The sequence below is a fragment of the Poromitra crassiceps genome (genome assembly GCF_964638095.1).
Source record: "Poromitra crassiceps genome assembly, chromosome: 25".
Classification (NCBI taxonomy): Eukaryota; Metazoa; Chordata; class Actinopteri; order Beryciformes; family Melamphaidae; genus Poromitra; species Poromitra crassiceps.
The window spans coordinates 12125880-12153192 of record NC_139649.1 but is presented as its reverse complement, the minus strand read 5'-3'; the positions used below and the strand labels follow the sequence as shown (position 1 = coordinate 12153192).

Below are 27313 nucleotides of genomic sequence, written 5' to 3'. Positions count from 1 at the left end.
TAGCCTAATGTCATCATTGTACTTCACTTCACACGTCTGTGTTTCCTTCTGAGTGCTGGTTCTTCTAGTGGAAACATCCTCCTCATTACTCGGAACTCTTGATTTCCTGAATGCAGAATCGGCCCATAACTATGAGCCCATATTCTCTCGCTGACATTATGATAATGGTAAGGTAGGTGATTTCCCACTGATAAGTAGAGTGTCTTCTCGCTAAGCTGTGGTGTGTATCAGTGTGATAGGGGAAGACGTGATCAGCGGTTTCCTCGGAGGTGATGAGTAGGAGCGAGGAGCCTCACCCCAAAACCTCCAAGTGGTTTTATTTTCTGAGTCACGCAGCGCGAGCACATAAGAAGATGGCACAGCGGTTGGTGTCAGTCAGCAATGATGAACGGATGTGTGTGATGTTGTTCACCATCCGCACTGGGTGGGAGAGACAGAGGGCAGACGTCAATCACAGCAGCGTGCCTGCTGAGTCAGTAGCCATGACAGCTTCATTGTCGTTGGATTAGCCCTGCTAAGACCAGGAAGAAACTTGGCAATAGTGGAATCCTGAATTCCAGATAGATGATATAACGAGCGGGGGGTGGAGGGGGGCGACTGTTGACGTCGTAGTTCGCCGGCGAAGCCTTCTGCTCCCTCTGCTCTCTACTTTCAGTTTTGTCTAGTTTGACACATAGCCTATCCAGACGTGCGTTCCGCGCGTAGCCTGGCTAGCGGCAGCGGTACCTCCTCTTCGCTCTTCCAGCCTTACATGGTGACATACCTTCGGCCATTAGACGGTGAGTGATGATGCGGTGATGTCACGGAGGAACACGTTTTCTGCGGCGTGCGGCTTTCCCTCTCTCCTTATTTGCCGGGGTTACTACGAGAGCGGAGGAACGCCACTGCTGTGTTGTGTTTGTTTTGTTGGGAATGACAGTGTGTGGAGTCGAGGGGCAGTGGAAAGAGGGAGAGGTTTGGTTTTTAAGCCAGATGTCCTTACATGGCCTTGAGTGTGTGTTTGTGAGTGTGGATATGTGTGTAGGCTAGGCTAGCAGTTGAGAGACTACAGCGTTGCGTGTAGTTTTTCCTGCTATTAAAGTTTGTGTGCAGACTAGGTGTTTGAGATGGAGCTTTTGTTTGCCTGTTGTAGAAAAGGTTATAGCCTTCTTATGAGTGTCAAGTGCATGGCTATAACTTATAAGAAAGGAGACAGATGATGCCCAATTGATAGAGATGGGACAATATAAATTCTATTTTTTTTGACAATGCGTGTTGTCCATCCATCCATCCATCTTGAACCTGGATCCGGGGTCGGGTCGTGGAGGTAACAGTTCCGGCAGGGGACCCCGAACTTTCCTTTCCCTGGCTACATTAGCCAGCTCTCTGACTGGGGGATCCCAAGGAGTTCCCACTTCCCAGGCCAGTGTGTGGAGATATAATCCCTCCACCAAGCCCTCGGTCTGCCCCGTGGTCTCCTCCCAGCTGGACATGCCTGGAACATCTCCCTAGTGAGGTGACCAGTAGGGACGCACCGATCCAAATTTTGTCACTTCCGATCCGATACCTGAATTTGGATATCTTGTCATGACATTTTTAAATAGCTGTTTACATTCTAGCAAGTCAACGCCATTGCTAGAACAATGTGTGGCTCAGAAATGAACATATTTCTGCACAGTCAGTCAGACTTTGTCACTAAACTTTTATTTATTACAGCGTATCCTGGTTGTATGGAAATGTAAATCCCTTAACGTGTATTGGAATCGTACCGTGAACGTCAGGCAGAATTATGAAGAATCTGTCCCATCTTTTGGGTCATCGAGGGCGGCGTTTGCGACGCAACAAATTCTACTTTCCTATTCTTGAGAACTTGCAAGTAGGGGGTTCCAAGTTCCAACTGAAGATTTCTGTCTTTCACAGTCATATTGTTGTCATCATATTGGCAATTTGGTCATGTGTCGTCCCCACCTGAAGGAGGCCCATGAGCCATTTTGGCTCCTGACCCGTATATTTAGGAAACCAGGGAACCGAAGGAGAAACCTTTAGCCTACCTCAGTTCTGTTTACCTGATGCGGACTGTGAAGGATAGGATGGATTTGACTGCACTATTTTGTAGGAGGGGAAAGTCCTTCATAATGACCTGCTAAAGCATTCGGATCATCTACAGTCCCTGTCTCATCAGAGGGGGGTTCCTGATGTCATCTGTCTCTACAGGGACCAGCCAGGGATGAAGCCAGTGTTCATACTAACAACATGGGTAAACATGGGTATCTGACAGCTAGGGCCCAGCCCAGGTCTGACTCATGTGTATGACACTGTGCAGTGTTGTGCAATGCGCATGCACTTGAATCTGTGCTTGATTGCACATGTTTGCATGGCACTTCAAGTGCAGTCCCAATGCATGTGCCCCCCCTCCTCCCCTCCTTGAGTAGCTACTCCCAAATGGTGCACAGAGAACTTCTCTTTGTGTGTTGTGGATTAGTGAATATGAATTATTCACAGGCCAGCCTTCATATCCCACATGGTCAGCCCTCGTGAGTGGAGTTGGAGGTCCTTAGTCCACCGCCCTGTGTGCCATAAAAAGAACTGTGTAGGAGGAGAGGATCATCTGCATCCCAGACTGTCTGATGACTCGCTCTGATCATTTGAGAAAGGGCCGATGATTATCAAGTAAGAAGACTATAATGTCTTCTTCCTCGGGTCCTGCTTTTAACATGCGCCCACTTCCTGATTCTGCAAATCTGCACTTTTCAACCCATCGTGACCCAAAAGAGAAAATGTATTCTCTCATCTTGTGACTCCCATGTTCAGTAAATCGTACATATACACGATTCAGGGATGTGGGAAACTACCAGGGGGGTAGTCATTTTAGCTGCTGCTCTAATTCTCCCTCCAGTTACACTATAGAGATCATTAATTGATTAATTAATTGAAATATCCGGTTGTGATTGACTGCCACAGTATCTGGTGTGATTGACTGCCACAGTTCGGCATAGGGACAGAAGGACTTGCCAGATAGCTGCAAAGTAACACACAATCGTATCACCTTACTTGAGTATTTTGATTCAGTTTTGCATTTTATTCCAGTTTATTTTTCTGTTCATCTTTCATTTTACTACAGGAAAATGCTGAAAAGATATCCCTAGATTACAAAAGAATGCCAAAGCGAATCATACTGAGGAAAACTATAAGACCGACTGAATTTCTAAACAAAATCTAAGACATTTCCGGGGATCCGGGTAGTGTGGCGGTAGATTCCCTGTTCCCTGGCCGTGTCTGCCGGTGGGAAGCCAGATTAAGGGTACTATGTGTCCTGGTTGCTGCACTATAGCGCCTCCTCTGGTCGGTCAGGGTGCATGTTCGTGGGGCGGAAGGGAACTGGTGGTAATAGCGTGACCCTCCCATGTGCTACGTCCTGCCGGTGAAGCTCCCCGGCTGTCAGGTGAAAAGAGGCGGCTGGGGGCTGCGCATGTGTCGGAGGAGGCATGGTGCTGGTCTGCGGCTCTCCCCAGATTAACGGAGGGGGTGGGGCAGCAGGGGGAAATTGGCCAAGTACAATTGGGGAGAAAATGGGTGGGGGAAATCAGGGTGGGTGGGAAAGAAAAGGAATTCAAGACATTTCATAGTTTTAAAACGACCTTATGGGGGGAGGGGCACTGTTTTATTTCCATTTTCAATAACGTAATTTAATAGAAAGTCATCATGTGGTTTCTCTTGAGAGCGGACTAAGAATCAGAAACCCTCCACATTCCACAATTACAACCAGAATCTGAACGTACCAGTCCTCATAGCCTCTCTGTAGAGAGTACCAGGCCTGGTAGCCTCTCTGTAGAGCCCAACTTGTTGTGACCCAGTTGGCTAACCCAACTGACGCCACAACGTGTGCCAACGATTCGAAGCCTCCATGTCGCTTAAAGGGATATTCCAATGATTTCACACACACACACCCCTCCCGTCCCCGCCCCAATCTCAGTTTCCATTTCCCTCATGTTGTTGTCGTCAGTTATAATGGTCACCGTCTCTGACACGATATTATTCAAATGACCAAGAATGAGCGAATGATCAGCACATTCGACAGAAGGGTGTGTTTTGGTGTGCGATGGCCAGATCATTGTGTCATTAACAGTCATGTCTGCCAAACTCATGTATCATCTCTCCTCTTCAGTTCCCCAATACAACACGCACGCACACACACACACACACACACACACACACCCACACACACACCCCACAGCTGGTTTGTGTTAGAGAGGGGTCAGATACTCTTCACCTCCTCCACCCTGCAGCAGCAGCTCCACTTATGGGTGTTCCCTCCATTGTTGTGCTGCTTCTTGTCCATACCTCCAGGAATGACTAGAATCCTTCCCTTCTGGAGTGGAAAAATCTGGGACCCGACCGGGAAAATTCCTTTTGTTTTTTATTTTTTAACACAGTTACTTTGAGCTGATTCCTGTCCCCCCCCCCCCCCCCCCACCCTTCTCTCTTTTTCCATCTCTCAATCTATCTATTCCATTTTGCTTTTCTCCCCGTTTGTCCAGTGCAGACTGCAGGGCTGTCCGGTGAAGCGATCCCCCCACCATGCGTGAATACAAGCTAGTGGTGCTAGGCTCTGGAGGTGTGGGCAAGTCTGCTCTGGTGAGTATCCTTTCTCCTTCCTGCCCCCCCCCCCCCAATCACTGCCCACTCTGCAGTGTTTCCTAAAGGCTTTAGTAGCACTGGTCACTGGTCAGGATCGCCTAGCCTGGGTAAACCCAGCCCCCACGTGACCTGCTCTCAGACCTGCTCTCAGTCACTAGGGACTTGTGACTGTAAGCAGGGTAAGCCTGAGAGCAGGTCACTGGGGGCTGGGTTTACCCAGGCTAAGGATCGCCATCAATCAAATGACCCAAAGACAACGAAAACTATCTGTGCTCAAACTTAAAGGAACACTCCGGCCATTTTCAACCAGCTTTGTATCATCAGAACATCAGTAGTATATCAGAAAACTGTAAACTGTTTTGAAGTCTGTCATTTAATTTGACAGTTATTGAGTGTTAAAGTGTGGACCAGTGACATCACTGGTCCACACTAACTCAAATTAATAACTCATTAACTCAAATCAACTCTCAATAACTGTCAAACTATTCATCATTCATCTAGTTTGACAGTTATTGAGAGTTGATTTGAGTTAATGAGTTATTTGAGTTAGTGTGGACCAGTGATGTCACTGGTCCACACTTAAACACTCAATAACTGTCAAATTAAATGACAGACTTCAAAACCGTTTACAGTTTTCTGATATAGTACTGATGTTCTAATGATACAAAGCTGGTTGAAAATGGGCGGAGTGTTCCTTTAACTCCCGTTGTTGAACAGTTCTACCTTTTTTTTTAGAAGAGGAAAAAAGGCAGAGGAGGACATTTTTGTCACGGGATGTGTTGAAAACCCAGAAGTGGGACTCTGGTGATGAAGCTGTCCTCTCCTCCTGTCAGGTTTTTCCATGACGCCTCCTCGTTACCTCATGTGCTTGTTCTTCTCCCTGCTCAGTGTGTAGGCCGGCCTCCCTTCTTTCATCCTGGTATTATCTGGTACTTTGTAAACATCCATGTGTTTGTCGCAGGGCATTAGCTGGCTCTCTATGTTTGCTCACATATTGCTATGCCAGTTCTCCACTCTAATAGTAGAAATCACCCACACAAACTCCCAAATGATACACGATGTCAAATTTGCATTTGGGTAAAAAGGAGCGCTAATTGTGTCCATATATATTTTCACTGAGGCTTTCATGAATGTGATCAAGAACACACAAATGACAGGATAAAACTAAATCATTTCCTGATAGAAAGAAGTGGGAGATGGTATTGTGAAGACCCTCGACGAGTCACTTCGTTTCTGTACCGTCTCTCCTCCCATCAGGAGGACTCTGATGTCTGTGAAATGTAAATAGGACCAGGTGTGGAAGTGGGGTTAATCCTTCAAAATGGCAGGTCCTCCTGACATGTTTAGAGTGTTTCAGGTGAACTCGCTCTACCCCCCTAATGGAAACCTAACAGAAAGAGCAGGGCTTGCGGCTGGAGCTGAGCCCTGCTCTTTCCCATTGATTTGTGTGCCTGTGTGCACGTCTATAAAACTCATTTAGATGCACCTCTGGGCTTTAGCTTTAGGAGCCTATATACGTTTTCATCTGCGTCTTGTCGTCTGCCCAGCAACATGGTGAACCTCCTCGCCCCTCATGTTCTATCAACATGGTATGAACCTCCTCGCCCCTCATGTTCTATCAACATGGTATGAACCTCCTCGCCCCTCATGTTCTATCAACATGGTATGAACCTCCTCGCCCCTCATGTTCTATCAACATGGTATGAACCTCCTCAACCCCTCATGTTCTATCAACATGGTGAACCTCCTCGCCCCTCATGTTCTATCAACATGGTATGAACCTCCTCGCCCCTCATGTTCTATCAACATGGTATGAACCTCCTCGCCCCTCATGTTCTATCAACATGGTATGAACCTCCTCGCCCCTCATGTTCTATCAACATGGTATGAACCTCCTCGCCCCTCATGTTCTATCAACATGGTATGAACCTCCTCGCCCCTCATGTTCTATCAACATGGTATGAACCTCCTCGCCCCTCATGTTCTATCAACATGGTGAACCTCCTCGCCCCTCATGTTCTATCAACATGGTATGAACCTCCTCGCCCCTCATGTTCTATCAACATGGTATGAACCTCCTCGCCCCTCATGTTCTATCAACATGGTATGAACCTCCTCGCCCCTCATGTTCTATCAACATGGTATGAACCTCCTCGCCCCTCATGTTCTATGAACATGGTATGAACCTCCTCAACCCCTCATGTTCTATCAACATGGTGAACCTCCTCCATGTTCTATCAACATGGTGAACCTCCTCGCCCCTCATGTTCTATCGACTTGTTTCGATAACTCTAGATGGACACCGTGCCGCTGTAGCACAACTCAGAGGCGTGGCGGTTCGGCCATATTTGCCGGTCCGGATGTTGCGTCCGGTTAGGTGACATCGATCTGACATTGCTTCTTTGGCCTGTGTCTTCTCTTACAGACGGTTCAGTTCGTACAGGGAATCTTTGTGGAGAAGTATGACCCTACAATAGAAGACTCGTACAGAAAGGTAAGCGTGCCGTCGGGGGAGAGGGAGAGGCAGAGAGAGTGCTGCTGGCCTGGAATGAGCTGATTGCTAGCAGCTGGCCTGCAGGTTCACGTTATGATGCTGTGATCTTGTTTTCTCTTCTCGAACCTCCCACCTCTCCATTTCCCTCACCCTTTTCATTTGCTCTCTCTCTCTCTCCTCGCTCTCTCCATTTTGATCTATTTTGATCTATTATCTCAATACTTTCTTCTCTGTAATCTTTCTCTCTCTGTCATTGTATGCTGCCTTATTGATTTGTGATACAACAACATGATACACACTGAGCTGTAATACAGTTTTAGCTATGTTCCTTATGTTCTGCCCGTTTCTAAAATGTCCTTTTCCTGTCCCTTACAGCAAGTGGAGGTAGACGGGCAGCAATGTATGCTTGAGATCCTTGACACAGCCGGCACAGTAAGTGAACTCATAGCATTACTGCACATGATGATTCCTCACTCAGCCTGTTGGACATTGGCATTCTGTGTGATGGCCAACTCTGGTTGTGGACCAACCAGACCAACCATGGCTTGGCGAGCATTGGTCTTCCAGAATAGTAACTACCAGACAATTGTCCAAGTCCCTCTGATCCGAGTCCCAAGCGAGTCTCAAGTCAATTGGTCCCGAGTCTCAAGCAAGTCCCAAGTCTTTCCTTTTGTCGGCAAGTCAAGTCAAGTCAAGTCACAATGTTATTTCAAGTCAAGTCTCGAGTCGAGTCACAGGTTATGTCAAGTCGAGTCACAGGTTAGAAAAAATGACAAGGCAGAGATTATTTAGGCTGCAGACGTGCGCGTTCACGTTAATACGTGCTTGTTGCCAAGCAACACACTTCTCTCAGACGAGCTCGAGACAGCTGACAGACAGCTCCAACTCAGCTCAAACTTATAGAGTTGTATTCAAAGCATAGAAACGTTCTCACAGCTCAATTTAACAGCGCCAACACGAGCAGTTTGATCACAAGTGCAATCAGTACTGAATGCGATGGCAGACTGCGCACTGCGGGCAGTTGACGAAGTCAGGAAGAAATTGAAAGATCTTCCGACGCATCAGCTTATTTATTTACAGCACATATCGATCGATATTTTTGGAGAAGATTCCGGCCGCATCACGCGCAGATCAAGATGAGACAGCTGTCAGTGAGTAGCTACGCATTTGGGTGTAACTTTTACGCCTGCTCCATACACAGACGCAGCGCATACAGGGTGCACTAGTCATAAAATTAAGTTAGTCGTAACTTTGAGTTCTACATCGGACGTAGCGTGTAAACCTAGGTGTACGCCCAGCTGGTGCACTCGGCTGATCTTGTCACAAGTCCGAGTCGAGTTTCGAGTCATTTTCTTCCAAGTCCGAGTCGAGTTTCAAGTATTTACCTTCCAAGTCCGAGTCGAGTCGGAAGTCGTCAAATTTGCGACTCGAGTCGACTCGAGTCCGAGTCCCTATGACTCTAGTCCAATTGTCTGGTAACTACTAGTAGTAACTAATAGTAGTAGTAAGTATTTATGGCGAGGAAAAAACATAAACGCAAATCTTCGGCTTAGGTATGGTTCAATGAAGTTACATTTAATACGTTTTTGTTTAATACTTTTTTGTGTGTGAGAAACCTCAGAGCAACAAAATCAAACATATTATTCTGTTGATGAATAGATGACTTGGAATGACATAATCAGATTTGATCATCTAGTCATCCCCTGATAAACTGCACAATACCCACTCTAGCAGTGTGGTTGAATGTTTTTCACTTTGATCCAGTATAAGTAGACTTGTTGCTATAAGGTATTCTGATATATCTGTAGCTGCAAGGCATGTTGATATTATATCAGTGATGGACAAGCATTGTGCATGTCTCTGCATGATTCCAGTAGAAAATCGATGGGTGCTCATCCTTGGCCGTATTCATAGCAGGCCTAGACTGGAAAAACGAACATGTTATACGGCTGGTGTGCGAGTGGGGTAAAAAAAAAAAAAACGCATATCCCAATGGGCTGACTCACCAAAGGATGGTGCTGCGGCTCTACACTACAGGATTGGGGATTCTAGAGCAGGTACATAGACGTCTGTTCAGATGTTGCGTTTGCTGCGGTGGTTGAATCCCTGATCGTGTCTGCCTGGGCTGGGCTAGCAGCTAAATGCTAAACTATGCTGAATGGGGGAGAACAGGGGGATTTACCCCACCCTGACCACGCCCCCAGCCAGCTACCCCAGCGTCGTATGACGAGACACAGACTGTCTGTATATCCATTTTGCACGTTTGTGTGCATCTGAATCGGCGACACATTACAGGAAGTCAAAAAAAATAAAGTTCTCCATTTTCATTTTAAGGAATAACAAGAAGCGAGTAAAAGATAGTGCCACGTGAATGTTTTCTAATCTGTAAAGAGGCAAATGGCTTTGAACAGAGCTCATGGCCTGTCTTTCCTCTTTCTTTCTCCTGTATAGGAGCAGTTCACGGCAATGAGGGACCTGTACATGAAGAACGGCCAAGGCTTTGCCCTGGTATACTCCATCACAGCACAGTCCACCTTCAACGACCTCCAGGACCTGAGGGAACAGATCCTACGAGTAAAGGACACAGAGGACGTAAGTGTCACTCTGAACACTGCTGCGCTTCACATTAGCACTACAGGATGTAATCGTCTGCGCACTGCGCTTCACATTTAGAATTGGGCCCTCCCCCATTTCACACCTGTAACCAGAGTATGACACTTTCCATTCATTGCATTCATAGTATTAGTCATATACATACATATATATATAGAATTTGCCCACCAGACTACCTGCCAAAATGGGGCGGTAGAGTAGACCAAACTTACCAGCCACTGTCTTTTTCATGTGTATGATGAATTGCGATGTTCACTTTGATTTGACGCCCCCACACTCTTTTGATTCCAGTCACAGAATATGGGGGAATCACCAGGGGGATATTCAACCCTTTAGTTAGGTCTCTCTCTCTCTTTTTTTTGACGCGATGTTCCCCCTCAGATCTCCCTCTCTCAGCTTGGATCTGTGACAGACAGTTGAAACAAACGGAGGACATGTCATGAATACTTTGTGTGAGCAGCAGCTCTGTATCTCTGTGGAGTTGGCAGCCTGCTGGCCTGAGTGAAGCCCTCCATCCCCTCTCTGCTGTGGGCAGATAGCACGTCAGCAGGATCTACCATGCCCTTTTTTGGTGATCTGTGGAGGGAATGAATGTTACCATAACCCCCTCTCTCTCCGTCTTTCACTCTCTCTCTCTCTCTCTCTCTCTCCGTCTTTCTCTCTCTCTCTCTCTCTCTCTCTCTCCCCCAGCTTGGTACAGAAGCTTTATACTTCGCTCCCTCTCTTGCTCCCCTCACTCAATATCTGTGCCAACATACTCCTCTGCTTTCTGTTTTGATTGGCCTTTCAGCGCCTGTTGCTCTTTCTCTGCCCCCTCCTCCCTCCAGCCGGGCCTGCCTTGTGATTGGACCTGTGGTCTGGCACTCGGTGCGGGTGATTGGACCTGCCTTGTGATTGGACCTGTGGTCTGGCACTCGGTGCGGGTGATTGGACTGTCAGGAGGAATGATGTGCAAGGAAAGCCCCAGCTCATCAGAAACACACTGGATTGTGAGGCTGCGGTGCTTCATTAGAGTCCCGTGGTTCAGGGAGCGGGGTTAGCCCCGGGCTAACGGATGTTTCAGGGAGCGGGTTGGTTCAGGGAGCGGGGTGGTTCAGGGAGCGGGGTGGTTCAGGGAGCGGGTTGGTTCAGGGAGCGGGATGGTTCAGGGAGCGGGGTGGTTCAGGGAGCGGGGTGGTTCAGGGAGCGGGGTGGTTCAGGGAGCGGGGTTAGCCCCGGGCTAACGGATGGATTGCAGTATCAGTGGCTCCTGAACACGGAAAGAAAGCAGTCACCATCTGAATATATCCCCAGTATAAACAGTTGTTCTTATCTGGCCGTTACGGGGCCGGCCCGCTCGGCAGCTATCGTTCCACTGGTGATTTAAGCCTTTAGCTACGACCAGCAGCACCACACGTGTTTATCTTGCTTTGCCCCCTTGCAGGAATGCACCACCAAAGGAAACGCTTAACAAATCTCCCCTTCTTTCTCCTTTTCGTCCCAAGATGTCACATTTCCTAGTTGGAGAAGAAGGCTTTCGAGCCAGAGCGAGAGCAGTCATTCTAGCTGCTGCTGCTGCTGCTGCTGCTACAGCTGTTCTCACTCTCAGCGCTTGGTAGGAATGCCACGCACCATTTACTGCAACACTGGCAAAATGTACAGACGCAGTCGGTATCGCCAGGCTCAATTAACAGGCCTTTTTTAATGACCTGTGCCAGGCTCAATTAACAGGCCTTTTTTAATGACCTGTGCCAGGCTCAATTAACAGGCTTTTAATGACCTGTGCATTGAACGCAGTGGGGGGTAAACTCCTCTTCCTGACTCCTGAGAGGACTTGTTAGGAGGCTCCTGAGGTGGAGAGTAAAGTGACTAACTAATTAGTCAGCAGTGTATTAAAAGCTCACATCCCTTATTTCCTTCCACTGTTCTTATGTAAGAGACGTCTTGTGACTTCTCTCCGGTTCAGCTCTTGTCTCTGTCTCTGCTTGTGTGACGGGGCTCCGCTACTAATGCCTGACTCCGTGCTTGTGACTCACCTCTTCCGTTTGGAAGCAGTACGGGCTCCATTCATCTACGCTCGGCTACGCGTCCCCCGTTCTGAATTCTCTGCAATCCAGTCTCTGGGATGCCATTGTGGGCGGGATAGGACCTGTCTGTAGCCCTGTTAAGCCTCTGAACAGATTCTCTGTGGGCTGTGTGGATTCTCCCAAGTAAGCTACTGGCGCTAACGCTGCCTAGTGTGCGCTGCTGCTGACACCGACTTTCTTCTTCTTCATCTTCTTCTTCCCTGCATACCTCCATCCTCTCTCATCCCTTCATCCCGGCTTGGCTTATATAGTTTGTGTTAGAAGGGCATACCTCTGGTTCTCCCCGGGCCCGCTGGGAGGCCTGTCGCTCAGCAGGCCCAGTCTGAGAGGGCTTGTTTGGATATCAAACATCAAGCGGCAACCTCCACGGGGTTAATCCAAACATCCTCGCTTCCTGTCGTCTGCCCCAAAGCCCACAGAGAGGGAGAGAAAAGACCGAAGAAAAGCAACGGCAGCACCGGGATATTCAGCCCTACACCTTCTTAACAAGTAGAACATTCTCTGTAGGCCGCTCGCTCGGCGGGACCCCCGTCCAAGAACAACCTCTGAAAACGAGACCCTGGTGTGGAGGGGGAGAGGGTTGAATAAGTGAGCAAGTTGACGCATGTCAAGCCTACAACCATATTGCTCACAAATATGCCGTTTTTCCAGATCCACAAGTACCATGTCTGGGGGCCATTTCTAGACAAGAAGAAGTTGGGAAAGAAAGGTGGGGTTTCCCCATGGATAGATTTTTATTTGTCGCAGGCCTCTACCACAAATAGATTTCCACAGCTGATATATTAATGGTGCCTCTCTTGTGCCGCGTGCACAATGTTCCACTGCTCCTTTCTCTGTCTCCAGTTTTCTTCCCGCTCTCTGCCACCAAATAACCTCTGAACTCGTGTGGCAAACGGGGAAATGCTGATCTCTTTCTGTAGCGACTGTTGCTTGCAGCTCGATGCTTCCTTTCACAAGTTGGGACTGTCAAAAACATACCGCAGTGGAACACGAACACACACACGCGCGCGCACACACTCACACACACACACACACACACACACACACACACACACACACTTCCCACTATCATGTAATTCCAGAGAGCAGTCGGAGCATGGAATCCAGCTCAAATGTTAGAAACCATTCAGGAAGGAAAACGATGTTATCCTGGCTGGGCGGGGCTGCCATGACTTCCTCCCGGGCGAGCGTTGCTCCCTAGATAGACCAGTCAGGAAGCAGCAGGCAGGATGAGACGCATCCCAACACCCTGCCTGGCCCTGCTCTGCCCACTGTGACAGTTTCGCCGGGGTTGCAGTTGCGTTGCGTTGCGGCTGTTCTCCGGTTTTGCTCCGTGCTCTGTGCTCCGCCAACACTAACCGGCTGCGTGCAGAGCACGTCACGGCTCCGCTCCGCCAGACAGCTAGAGTGACGAGACCGACAGGTTCTCACGGTAAAATTGCGCGAGACAATTTGTATGTGGGATAAATACAACGACAAACAGGCAGAAGATCATTGTTCCCAACTGGAGAAGCGGAGGAGGGGTGGACTTGCTTGGTGTTGTCCTTGTAAAAAGGATGTGTCGTGTCATATATTATTTTGTGGTTTTCCACTCCAATGATGAACTTTTCCTCATACTTGTTTGTCCTCTGGCTTGATATTGAATGCTGTAAACACCTCTGCCCTGTTGATTTCATGCCTGGCTCCGCCCAACTTGCTGCGGCTTTGCTCCGTCATCCGTGAAAAATAGAAGCCTTGCGTATATTTTTCGGAGAGCTCCGGATCGTCGGAGCTGGGACGGAGTAGACACGCAACGCAGCGGAGTAGGTGGGAGTTGACACAATGATTAGAGTGGAAACGTATCGGCTCCGATGCCGTACCGCAGCGCAGACGGACCGAACACGGACCTAGTGGAATGTAGGCGTTGGGTATCCCAACAACAACACCCTGCCTGGCCCTGCTCTACCCACTGTGACAGTTAGGGCTGAGGCTGGGCCCAGAATAGTCCCTTCCTCATCTGCCCCTCCTTCACCTTGCTCATTTAACATCTATGAACGAAGGTCTGGACAAAAGGGAAACGTGTTGCACATTCGGAAGATTCCAAAAGCAACCGCACTTAAGTGGTTGTGTCGTTAGGTGGTCGTGTTGTTGGTGGTTGTGTTTTAGGTGGTTGTCTTGTAGGTGGTTGTGTGTGTTATTGGGTGGTTGTGTTGTTCAGTGCTATTTTTTTAAAGAGACAAAACCAGAAGAAACTACACTGCTGCTTTATCTTGGTCCTCTGATATCTTTGTTTGTGTGTCGGGGAACCTAAATAGTTTTTTACACAAGCCTCCCCGAGGGATGGATTGATTTATTTGATGGTCTTTGTGAGCCTTTCATCCGGGCTTCAAATTGAATAGTCTACTGAGCTGTTGATGATGATGATGGCCTCCTCTTATCATTTGAGTTTGCACATGAATTGAGCTACACCGACTAATGAGTTCTGGTTCCCTAATGGTGCATTTCAACCGCTGGCATCGGCTCGGCTCTGTTCAAATTTTTCTGTTTTCACTGGCCAAAAACCGGGCTGAGGCACGCGGAGTCCATACTTTTTTTTAGTACCAGCTCCTCGGTGCTTCCAAGCCTGGTCGAATGGGTACCAAAAGGTGACGTGGGGGATGGTGGCTGTGTGTGTGTGTGTGTGTGTGTGTGTGTGTGTGTGAGAGAGAGTGACAGCAGTGGCTGCCTGGCGAGCAGAGTGAGTGCAGCAACGGCAAACAGGTTTGTAATTAAAGATTTGATTAACGAGGCTCATTGCGCACATCAGAAACATGTCTAAATGTACAGTATAGTAGCATTTATTCACTGACAAAATGAATGGCCTAACACACACTGCACTCCCCGCTGCGTTCACACATCTCTCCTTGCCAGGCAACCACTGTCTCCCACACACACACACACACACACACACACACACGTTGGAGGGGGGGGGGGGGTAGGTCGATAGACAGACATCGCCTAGGGGAAATCAATCATTCAGCCATTCAATTGCAGATATATGATCCGATCGCCAGTCGGCACAACACTTGACTGATGCCGATATGTAAAAAAATTACGAACATCGGCCGATACCGATAATTGCCGATATATCATCCATCCCTAATTTGCGGTGGAAAACACAGCAGGTACTAGTAGAGGCAAGTAGAAATTCCGATACAGGTACCCTTAAAGTGATACCGATCCCAATGGAGTACTTCATTCAATACCCCCCCCCCCCCCCCCCCGCTTCATTCGATAGCCAGCATGTGAGAAACAAATAATAATAAAAAAGTATATACTGTATAAACAATTTAAACAATAAAACCATTTTCTCCCCAATTGTACTTGGCCAATTCCCCCTGCTGTCTCGGTCGTTGCTCCACCCCCTCTGCCGATTTGGGGAGAGCCGTAGACTAGCACGAGCTTCCTCCGATACATGTGCAATTGCCAGCCGCTTTCACCTGACAGCGAGGGGTTTCCCCGGCCGAATGTAAGCGCGTGGGAGGATCATGCTATTCCCCTGCAGTTCCCCTCCCCCCTGAACAGGCCAATCAGAGGAGGGCCTAGTGCAGCGACCAGGACTCATACCCCACCAGCTTCCCATCCGCAGACATGGCCAATAGTGTCTGTAGAGCCGTTTTCCCACATGCGCTCTATACCGGGAAATGACCAGAAAGCGGTGTAATGCCTTGGAGTGTGAAAGTTGTTTTCCGGTATAAGCACGACCCCGTCATCACGGACATTTCACCAGTTCCTAGGTTGTCATGAGAGCGGTATGTGGCTGCTTCATGTGTGGGCGTGCCCCCCCTCCCCTCTCTGCTCGCTCTCTGGCCAGAGTTCAGTCCAGCCCGACAGGGACACAGACAGCGAAAATGGCAGCGGCTTGTTCTGAGAGTCTTGCAAGCCACCCCAACGCTTGTAAGCAGATGCACGAAGCGACATGTGGAAGTATTTTGCTTACGTTGCTGACAGCGAAGGCAAGCCCCCTGGACACATCAAACGAAGCCAGTTTGTAAAAAGTGCTTCAACGCGACGCAGGTGAACAGATAAACATCGAACCAGCCAGGCTATTTCTCTCAGACACGGATCCCAACTTCTTCAAAGATTTCAGTTCAAAGACTGGTTAGCGAATGTGAAGGATACAACATACATGCCCTCTTAAGTCAAACGAGTGTGATTTATTGTGTGACAAGCGAACTTATTTCACCATCGGAGTTTTACGGAGTTTTCACCTCGACACTACCCAGACATCATGTGAATTTGAACATGTTGGTGGCATCTCTGCACGCTGAACTGCCAGCTCCGTCACATACACCGCACTCGACTGCTGTGGTCGTGGGCCAATGACATGTCTGATTAAATTGAAGAACGCTTGCGGTGATTGGCTGTGAGCAAAACCATACAAATAGTAATTTGTATGGAGAAGTTTTGATGCTACTTGGTACTGGGTTTATTTCCGATCCCCAGCCCTACCCGAAGCCTTCAAGCTCTCCCACTTTTGTTCTTCTCTCCTAAACTCCCCCCATCTACTCTTTCTCTCTTCCTCCCGAAACCCCCATCTTCCTCTTCTTCATGGCCTTCCTCGCTCTCCTTCATCCCTTCCATGTTCCTCTTTTACCCAATCATCATATCTATTTGACAATGTATTCATTTGACCGCCACACAATGATCAGTATATGAACTACTTAAAAAGACAGACTCAATACTTATAATATATATTCTTAATATATTGCATGTGTGCTCTCTCGCCCCTCATCAGGTGCCGATGATCCTGGTGGGGAACAAGTGTGACTTGGAGGACGAGCGCGTGGTGGGGAAGGAGCAGGGCCAGAACCTGGCCAGACAGTGGAACCACTGTGCCTTTTTAGAGTCCTCCGCTAAGTCAAAGATCAACGTCCTCGATGTGAGTGAAGAGTGCACGCTGAAACACACCAACAACACCCATGTTGTAAACAAGTCATCGACACAAATCGGCCACAATATCACATTCGTCTCTTTTAAGTTATTCCTTTTGTATTAGGAAATTTGTTTAATTGCTATCCTAGTCTTATTATTGTCATTGGATAAATGAGTAACCTCACCAGGAGGGGCTTTTCAATCACCAAAGATGAGCGTGGTTTGCTTGAGCTATAGACCAAATCAGCGGGGATGTTTACATTGACTTCCGGTTACCCCTGGGGTCCACACATCATAATGGAGGTGAACGGCTAAACTGACGTGTTGAAGACAAAAACAGACAAAGAAGACAAAAATGGTTCGTTCGTGTTGTGTTGTTGTTTAATATCATTCATAACAACACTTTCACTAACGTTAGTGGAGACCAGACTAGCTAATTTACCTGTTGGACCAGACCAGACCAGAGTAGACTTGAAGCTAAATTAAATTAACGTGGCGTCAGTAGCTCTGTCTGTAACGAGTCTGCAAAAAAACAGCGAGTTTGACAGTTGTAAACACGTTATTAGCTAGCTAATACTACATAAAACAAACACAGAAGAAAGACTAGATACGTCGGACAAGCATGTTTACCAACCATTTGAACATTTAAATTGAAAGTAGTCGGCTGAAAACAACGAGAGGGTTTGACAGCATTTATTTGACAACACGCACATTTAAACCTGCCGCCTTCCCCAAGTGGTACGCGGAAGTAATGTTGTTTACATGATGGTGATGTCACGGTGATTTGGTCTATATAAGAGGTATGATGTTAGCTGTGTTAGCGTTACCTCACAGTGCCACACCCTTGTCAAAGCTACTGTGTGTATAACAGTGTATCCATTTCAGAGATAGGCGCTTCAAGTGAACGCTCACACGTGCTGTGGTGTGTTAGGGTCTGCCTTTGTACGACGGGGAGGAAAAGCACTTCACCAGTGTGAATCAACTCATTGTGTCTGCTCCCTCTCTCTCCCTCTCTGTTCTGTCTCTCTCCCTCTCCCCCTCTCTCTGTTCTGTCTCTGCTGTCCTCTCCCCCTCTCGCTGTTCTGTCTCTGCTGTAGATCTTCTATGACCTGGTCAGACAGATAAATAGGAAAACGCCAGTGGAAAAGAAGAAGGCGAAAAAGAAATCCAACTGTGTCCTGCTTTAAAGACCCCCCCCCCCTCCCTCCCCCTCCCTGCAGCAGCTCTGAGCCAGGTGTGTATGATGTGCGATATCAACCAAAAATCTGATCTCTGTATTGTTAGGCTAAATGGCTATACACAATATATATTGTGGTATTTTCTAACAAGCGGACTAAATATTCAGTTATAAGTAGGGCTGGGCAACGTGGACAAAATCAAATGTCACAATATCGATATTGCAACCAGGGATGACTATTGGTTCTTTCACAAAATATTTGCACAGAGATTTTTGATCAATAATCATCAGTAATGTGAATATAATAACTAGCTACTTATGCAGAAAACATGCTACAACATCAGCATCAACTTGGAGTCTTGCTGATGGCAGCTAGACCTGTATACTCCAACGTCAGGTTGATGAGAGGGGGTCGCAGCAGGGGAGTCCCCAGCAAAATGAGTAAATTGTGTGATATCACTAGGATTTCAATGACTAGAAGTTAGCCCAAGGAGGGAATGTAGTGCATATACTTGGTAATAGTTTTCACTCTCTCTTGTTACCTGCCCATCTACATTATATTATACTCGCGCCGTTCGAGTCAGCTGTGTCGAGTCACATTTTCGGGGAGCTGCACGGCAGCTGCGCCGGCAGGCTCGCCATCCTCGGCGCATACGCCGCGGGCTTTGATGCTGTAGCATGTTTTCCGGTTACGTGGGTAAAGGCAAATAGTCAATGCCAGTACAGTCTGGTACTAATGCAGCGTTTACAACCAGGAAAAGCCAACATGCTATATCACCATATTACAATATCAAAAATCAAAGACAATATCTAGTCTCATATCACAATATTGAATATTGATATATTGCACAGCCCTGTGTGTGTGTCTCTAAAATTTCCTCCGAACAACACCAGTCCTAAAGCAGCCGACATATTCACAGTCATGTAATAGCTTTGAACTTCATAAGATATTTTGGAGGATGCTGCCTGCCTATGTTGGTTCTGATTTTATCGCTCATCAGTGTATTACTGACTTAGTGCACGTTCACATCATACGCCAAAGCCACGCCAAAGCCACGCAGTTTCAATTCAGCGTCCTTGTTAACAGGCGAGTCCGTTCACATCAGCCGCACGCCACGCCACGCTGACGCCACGCCAAAGCTACGCTGATCCGATAGTTTCAGCTTCTGTTCTATTTTCCAAGCATAGAGACACTGCGTAACGCGTCATCATTCAGAAGCCACGCCCAAGACGGGGGGGGAAAACAGAAACCCCCCCCCCCCCCCCCCCCCCCCCCAATCCTGGCGTTCTCCTATGTCGCGTGCATGGTTGCGTGTTGCCCAAAAAGATTGTATATATGGAAGATGAACACTCCAACTTACTTCCTTGACAGCTAGATCCACATCATCCTTTGGCGTCAGATCAGCTTGAGTCTGCTTCAAGCTTCAGTTCTGCATGGCTTTGGCGTGTGGTGCGTTTGGCCACTTAGTTTGCCGCAACTCAGTAATTGGGTAATGGGACTAATCTATTGTAAATGAGCTGACCTCACATCAACATCCTAAACTGGGCTGGAGTCATCGAACTGGACCCAGGATATTTAATGGTGCATTTTTGTATAGGGCCGATCCAGTGCATCTGCATGCAAGCTGTTCACTTCAGTTCTGCTGCAGCCTGGAGTAGAACTGTAGCCATTGTCCTAAGAGGAACCATTCCATGTGACAATGGATCAGTCGGCCATCTTGTTCATAGGGTGTATGTGTGTAGGACGTGTCTTGTTACCGTCTATAAACCCCTGCAGTTAGCATCTCATGACGGTGACTCACATTAATTTGCCGCTGAGGAGTTGCACACGCAACCAGGCTTTCTGATAGGCTGCTATCCCCGAGTCAGATTTAAACCAGGCTTTCTGACAGGCTGCTATCCCCGAGTCAGATTTAAACAAGGCTTTCCGATAGGCTGCTATCCCCGAGTCAGATTTAAACCAGGCTTTCTGATAGGCTGCTATCCCCGAGTCAGATTTAAACCAGGCTTTCTGATAGGCTGCTATCCCCAAGTCAGATTTAAACCAGGCTTTCTGATAGGCTGCTATCCCCGAGTCAGATTTAAACGAGGCTTTCTGATAGGCTGCTATGCCCGAGTCAGATTTAAACAAGGCTTTCTGATAGGCTGCTATCCCCGAGTCAGATTTAAACGAGGCTTTCTGATAGGCTGCTATCCCTGAGTCAGATTTAAACTGTGTGCAGTGCTTTCGTTAGCACTTTTGTTTGTTTTGTTTGTTTTGTTATTGCGCCATCTCTAGACGATGAACGAATGCGTCACTGTGGAATGGCCTGGATTTTGTTTTAAGGACGTCAGCAGGATTTTGCATTAGCTGGATAAGTCCAAGGAAATATGTCACACACATTGCTCCTCAGTTGCTTCTCCATTTCTCGCACTGTTTTCTGGAAACGTTTGAAAACTATGATACTGATATTGCCTGTTAATCTTTCAAAACAGACTAACTTGCCCTGGTAATGTTATGTTTGCCTCCACTAATAGTTTTGGGGAAGTGATATTTAGTCTGTCTGACACTCTATGCTGGTTTGGAAGCCATTCTATCCTGCCACTATAATGAACACAACACACTCTGATTAAAGGTTATGTACTGTACATGATTGAAGCTACTGGCTTAGGCCTTGGCCACACTGATCTGTCAGAAAATGGACAGAACGGATAGATGGATAGATTTATGTCCGTTGCATGTACAAGTAACCTACTTGTACAGCAGGTGGCGGTAAGCACCTTGAAGGTGTCAGCGACCCGCCTATAAACCAAGAGAAGAAGAAAGCTGGCGTCAGCTAGCTGTTAGCTCTGTGCGCTACGTTACTTATGTGGCCATAAAATGCCACCGAATGACCAGATTAGATGGTGAAATCAGACGGTGACACTGACCATCACGTTGTACAACAGCGGGATGGTGTACACAGCATTAATTATAGCCTCCTATTATAGCCGCCATCTTTGAAAAGTTGAAACAAATCTCGGAACGCCTCCTCTCGAGACCTCGACTCTGATTGGCTAAACGGACAGTGACTATCCGACCATCCGATACGTCCATCCAGAAAAAGTTCATCCCTCTTCAACTTTCTGTCCATCAAAACGTATGCAAATTTTCTGGATACGTACGCTTCTGAGTGCTCCACGGACAGTCGGACAGCTGTCATTGAAAATGAATGGAAGTGAACAGAGAAATGAACGCACACGGACAGACACCACGGATCAGTGTGGCCAAGGCCTAACACCAAGAAACTGACCAAAAACAACACTGTAGGTCAGTGTGAGTTAACGTTCACTATGAGATTTGGGTCAGATTTAACCCCAGTTGACTCATCTCTCAATGTTAGAGAGTCAAAGCTTCCACTACTCTGATGTGGAAAGTTTCCCCGGGACGATGACTTTGGCTTAATGAGTTGAGGAAATCTGTGCGATCTTGCAGTGTGCATCCAGCCTCACATAGAGATGACCTCAGTGTTTCCAAACACTGAAGCCAGTGAAGCTGAACACCTCGTTGTGTTGGTAGGGCGGCCAGTGTGTGTTGACCACAGAGCAGCTACACGTTTTGGTAGTAGGCTCCTCTGACTGACCACCCTTGCGTTTGGTCAGAGACTAGAGTGCAGCAATGGTGTAGTAATGAGTAGGGAGACTGTCCTTAATGCAATATTCCACTAACTTAGCACTTGACCACCATGAAAACCAGAATATAAAACTACTCGCCAATATCTGATGCACCTGGGACCCGTTTGTTGTAATGTGTAAATGAGGCCAAGAAAATGGCCTGAAAACGTACATGTAACAGATTCAACAAGTTATCCCACTTTAAGACAATGATGCAGTAATTGGTAATTTTGCATTTCTATTCTGGGTTTACACTAAAACTAGTATTTATGAGGTGCAAATTTGCAATAGCTGCGGCCACATATGGAGTCTTCTAAAAATGCAGGATGGCAGCGGCAGCCCCCCCTACTGGCGTGAACACAACACACACCTTCACACACTTGACCTCCATGCCAAATGTCAGCCCTCTCCCCCTGCATTTCGAATTTTGCTGCCCCCACCGGCCCCCCCTTTTAGCCAGTAGGCATGAACACAAACACCCACTTTCACACACACACACACACACACACACACACGCACACACGCACACACACACACACTTACTCCTAGGGTGAAAAGTGTGCCCGCTAAAGGGTGGTGAACCTTTTGCCGACCGACAGAGTGACTAATAGAGCTGTGTTCACAGCTAATAAAAATAAAAAATAGATCCGACTTCCCAAACAAGAACGAGTTCTCCTAAATGGTATCCCTCCGCTATATTCTCTTCTATCAATAAAATGCTATTTGGCAAAATGAATACTCTTGATCAACTACCAATTGAAAATCACAGTAGCAGGAGGATGAGGTCTGTTGTTGAATCTGTAATGGGATGTAAAAAATCTGAACGCTACAAAACCCGTCCCGGCTGCATCCGATCATCTTTTTGATTAGTTGATGGTTTTCATGGCGGTCGGGTCGAGTGCTGAAGAATAACCCCCCCATGTTCAAACTCAGTGGAATATTGCTTTAAACTGGTGGAGACCAAGTCATGGAATACCTTGAAAATAGCCCCTTTTTTAAACAAGGTGCTTAAAAGTCCTTGAATTTCACATGAACCACATAATGCTGTGTGTCGGGGGCTGTCACGTCTTCTATTTTGACCAAAGTTGGTATTAAAAAAGGCAAAAGGCGCTTACTGAGGTATGAGCATCTGTTCACAGTCAAAGCAAACTTTAGACAAATATTTTCCCGTTCCCCATTCACAAGATTGATAGTAGAATTAACTTGTTAAAGACAAAATGTAATATGCAAATTCGATCCCCCATTTTAAGTCAGTTAGACAGATATTGTCAGTAGTGAGGTCTGTTTGTATTAACTCTGACAGCACCAGGTCAGTTATATATGACAGATATTGTCAGTAGGGAGCTCTGTTTGTTTCTGAAAACTGAAATCGATGTAGCTGAACAACCTGCAGTGCTACAAGAGTTTCCAGTGCAGTCAACTGGGAATGCTTTAGAATCACTGTTAATACGTTTGGGCAATGTTGTCAGAACAGGGGCCTCAGTGTTACCAGACATGCAAACCAGTGAAGCACGGCCAGCCGTAGTACTGTTCTATCTGCTTTCATTCATGGGTTAGTTTTGACAGGCCGGAAAAAAAACTTTTTTGATATGCTCACTAATAACACTGGATTAGCGCTGAACCTCTATCCATGTAGCCGAACCACCCACAGTGTCCCAATAGGCCTGAATCCATCTGTGTTGGTCAGTCAGTGGTGTAGAGTGTACGTACGCTTCTGTCAGCAGGCCCCCGGGGGCGCTGTTTGTACCCCCCCCCCCCCCCCCCCCCCCTCTCCCCTGTACCCACGCCTCTGTCAGCAGGCCCCGGGGCGCTGTCTGTCTGTACCCCCCCTGTACCCACGCCGGCCAGCCCAGTCAACCAACACTAATGGGATTAAGCCCTACTGTTCCCCTGCTCACAGCACACCAGCTCTTATACTGGGGGAGAGGGAGGTTAGCCTCGGATGGGACGGAGAGAGACTTTTTTTTTTGTTCAAAGTTTTTTTTATTCGTTTTCTGTATATCATACAAAATACAAAATACAGATTTAAATACACTTTTAAACAAAAACCCATCCCACGAGAACCCCTAGCCTATTACACCACATACATCATGTCATACATCGCAGTATATCAATACACAAAGACACATAAAAGAAAAAGAAAGAAAGAAAAAAACACAACAACAACAACAAAAACAGATTCATGAAAATAAATATGAGGGAGGAGGGGGGGGGGGGGGGGGGGGGTAAATCTATACATTTGAAATGCTTGAAGCGTCCATTTTCTCTACCTGGTCCAGGACTGGCTGCCAGATGGTATAAAAGTCGAGAGCACGACCCCTTGTAGCGTATCGGATTTTTTCTAGGGTTAGATGATGCATAAGATCTCTCTGACCCAGTGATTGAAAGTTGGAGGAAACTTGTCTTTCCATTTAAGGAGTACAAGTCTTCTAGCCAGAAGTGTACCAAACGCTATCATCTTTTTACTGCATCGGTTGATGGAGAGGGACGGAGAGAGACTTGATGGGATGTTTCACTTCGGTACAACATGGGTATTTTCCAGAAAGTTCACCTCGACACACGACTCTGTGAAGTGTACATCTCTGACTTTAGCGGCCTCTGAAGTGTATTCACCACTAGTGTTCAGGCTGTTTTTCATTTCTCTTTAGCAGTGATTTGAAATAAGTTTCATTGATGAAGTGAGCACCTTTTGTGCACTTAAAATGAATCTTTGCAATCGTCGACCCAGGTACTGGATAAGCAATGGACTAAAACGAGGCTGGAAGCACAATACAACCTGCAAACAATCCAGCAGGCTTATGATTAGGTAGCGCACCCATCCATATTAGAATAAAGTTGACCTTACCTTACACAAACGGCACCTCTAGTGGTAAGAGTGGAACATACTGTTTCATAAGAGAGAGACACTGCGGAGCGTGTCGTCATTCAGAAACCACGCCCAAAACGGGGGAAAACGGAACCCCCCCCCCCCTCCAATCCTGGCGTTCTCCTATGTCTATGTCGCGTGCATGGTTGCATGTTGCACAAAAAGATTGTATATACGGAAGATGAACACTCCAACTTACTTCCTTGACAGCTAGATCCACATTTTTCAGTATGAAACTTGTGAAAGTAAACTGCATATCCCGCAGTGATTTTGGACTGTGATAAAGAGATGGGCTCAATCCATATCCATATCAGCCACAGTGCCTGTTGCCTAGATCGCTGGTTCTCAACGTGGGGTCCTGGGGGTCCCCAGAAAATCGATAAATTTCACAATTATTTAATTTGCAAGAAGTTTAACACAATTAGAAAATGCAGAAAAATGACCATTTCAATCATAGTTTCACTGTTATCGCTCTACCAATATAAAGATACATTTTGTAATTCTGAACATAATCTTATGTAACAATAAAAAATATTCTCAGACCAAGAGACAAAATCACATCAAATGGGGGTCAGTGTGTGGGCCTAAAGTGTACTAAATTAGGGGTCCTTGATGCAAAAAAAGTTTGCGAATCACTGACCTAGATTTTAACTCATCTGTTGTGGCTTACACAGATCAAAAGGCGTTTCTGTTTTTGTTTTCTTCCCCTTCAAACTGTGTGTGTGTGAGAGAGAGAGAGAGAGAATGTGCATCTGGTGAGAAGGGAGTTGTTTGGGGATGGGGCCTCTCCCTCCCCCCTGGTTACCTCATTCACAGCTGGCCTCACTTCCTGCTTTGTGACTAGGAGCTAGATGCAGGAGAAGACTATTTCCTCACAGCTAGTCGTCACTGTTGGGAAGCCGATATGCACGCTGCAGGATCACGTGCACTTGCACAGCCTTGCTTAAGGAGACATTGCAAACTTTACGAGCCAAATTAAGTCCATTTCTATATAGACTTGACTTGAACCTTGATGTGTATGTCATATCAACCTAAGCCCATTTATATAAAGTTGACTTGAACCTTGATGTGTATGTCGTATCCCCAGATTTGCGACAGCCATGATCTTGTCGTCTTCTCCTGCGTTTTAATCTCAGCTCTTAGATTGACTGCTATAGAATGGGTTGGGTAATGTAGCTAAATGGCCAGTAGAGGGCAGCAAGAACCCATATTAGACATAGACACTAAAGCACAGCGATGTTGTGGCCAGGATTTGAATAAGGCATTTATGGATCGGTGACTTTTAAGACAATTTTCCATGCGTGTCTTGCCCCCTCCCACCTTTCCAGAATGCTGTAATGAAGAACTGTTGCCCCTGATTGGAACGTGCCAGCATTCCAACAGCCCCGCCCCCTTCCCTCCATCAGCCATAAACGGTGAATCAGCTGACCGATCTGCTCCTATCAAAGACGAGGATGATCTAAATGAGAGAGAGACAGAGAGACAGAAATGGGGAGAGAGAGAGAAAGAGTTTGGAGAGAAGACTCTGGTCTCTCACTTCTGAGGACCTTCCTCTTGTGTCTCTGCATCAGTGTGAACCCTGAAAGGACAGTTTCCATTTCCGCACCAACAAAATGCCACCACAAACTGATGATGTTGATGATAAAAGTGCTACAATGCCTCTGAAAGTATATATATATAAAAAAAAAGTGTCCATGATCTGCCTACTTGGCCAGAAAGCAGCCCTGTATTTTCACTTTTTTTTTGAGAGAGAGTTTAACAAAAAGAAAATAACAATGTTAAGAAGGAAACAAAAAGTTAGAACTTGGGATTCAGTATTTTTCATCTTTGCAATATTAATAGTGTATTTGAAAGACATGGAAGTTGACCTCTTTAGTTGTATGATTATAAATATTCTTCAAAAATGAGCATGAAAAAATGCATCTGTTAAGTGTAGATGTTTTCAAGTGGAAAAGTGAGAACTTTTGTTTTTATAGCCATACACCTATCCTCCATGCCTGTCATGTCATGTCAGTGATGATAGCTCAAGGTCCATAGGTTTTCGTTCTTTTACTTTACTTTTTTTTGGCCCTGTTCATGGACTTCTCTTCTGCAAATATCTCTCTGACGTGACTTAATTTTATACTCAGTCACTGGGATTTCATAGCTCCCATAATATATTCTAATGCCATTTTTTGCATAATAATGCTTCAGAAAAAATGGGTCTTTTATAGAAGAAATATGGGGGGGAAAGGATTGATTTCTATGTCTCTTGAAGCTGAAATATATTATACTAAACCAACTCTAATAATGCTTCTTGTGTTCTGTCAATGATGTTCCAGCTTTTATGGATTATTAAAGTACATTTTAGTACATTTTCATTATATTGGTCAATGTATTTTTGTGAATTAAACTTTTATCCAAAGATTTGACTGATTTGAGCAGAGTGAAATTAAAGGGTGTTACTTCACAACCTACAGAACACGTATTCTCTGACACACAACTAAGGAGAAAATGGCAATTGCATGGTGACTGTTATACCTCTTTGAAACCAATGACCCGTGTCGGACCAGGCTTACTTAACCCATGTTCAACCCTTCCTTTGTCAACCAAGTCGGTCAGCCGACAGATAGGCCCGGGGTCACAACCCGGGAGAGAAGCATAACAATTAACATTGGCGTAACACATAGCCAGTGTTGGGGGTAACTCATTACAAAAGTAACATATTACATGTAATATATTACTTTTTAGCAGTAACTCAGTAATATAACTTATTACTTTGAGGATTTCAGTAATATTATATCAGTTACTTTGTCAAGTAACTCAAGTTACAAATTGAGTTAAAACACGTTTTTAAAATCAAAGCACATATTTAAAAAGATACAATCATTTCCTAATCAAACTGTGTTTTTATGCAAATAACCACTATAGATGACAATAACAAAGGAAAAGAATAACATTTAGGATTTTGGATT

General features: G+C 46.3%; 1 protein-coding gene across 2 annotated transcripts in view; it reads left to right on the top strand.

The window, feature by feature from the left end:
* LOC310798380 (ras-related protein Rap-1A-like) overlaps positions 1-26757 on the top strand; it is a 29465-nt gene extending 2708 nt beyond the window's left edge. Inside the window, exons 1-8 of one of the 2 annotated variants that reach the window (XM_083660932.1) lie at positions 635-779; positions 4523-4614; positions 7043-7111; positions 7487-7543; positions 9563-9703; positions 16547-16690; positions 17781-17917; positions 25688-26757. In XM_083660932.1, coding sequence (XP_083517058.1) covers positions 4558-4614; positions 7043-7111; positions 7487-7543; positions 9563-9703; positions 16547-16690; positions 17781-17870 — 558 coding nt within the window. In that variant the 5' untranslated portion in view covers positions 635-779; positions 4523-4557 and the 3' untranslated portion in view covers positions 17871-17917; positions 25688-26757. Of the gene's footprint in view, positions 1-634; positions 780-4522; positions 4615-7042; positions 7112-7486; positions 7544-9562; positions 9704-16546; positions 16691-17780; positions 17918-25687 lie in introns of those variants that run through there. The other variant, XM_083660931.1, reaches the window with a different exon arrangement.
* The last annotated feature ends 556 nt before the right edge of the window (positions 26758-27313 follow it).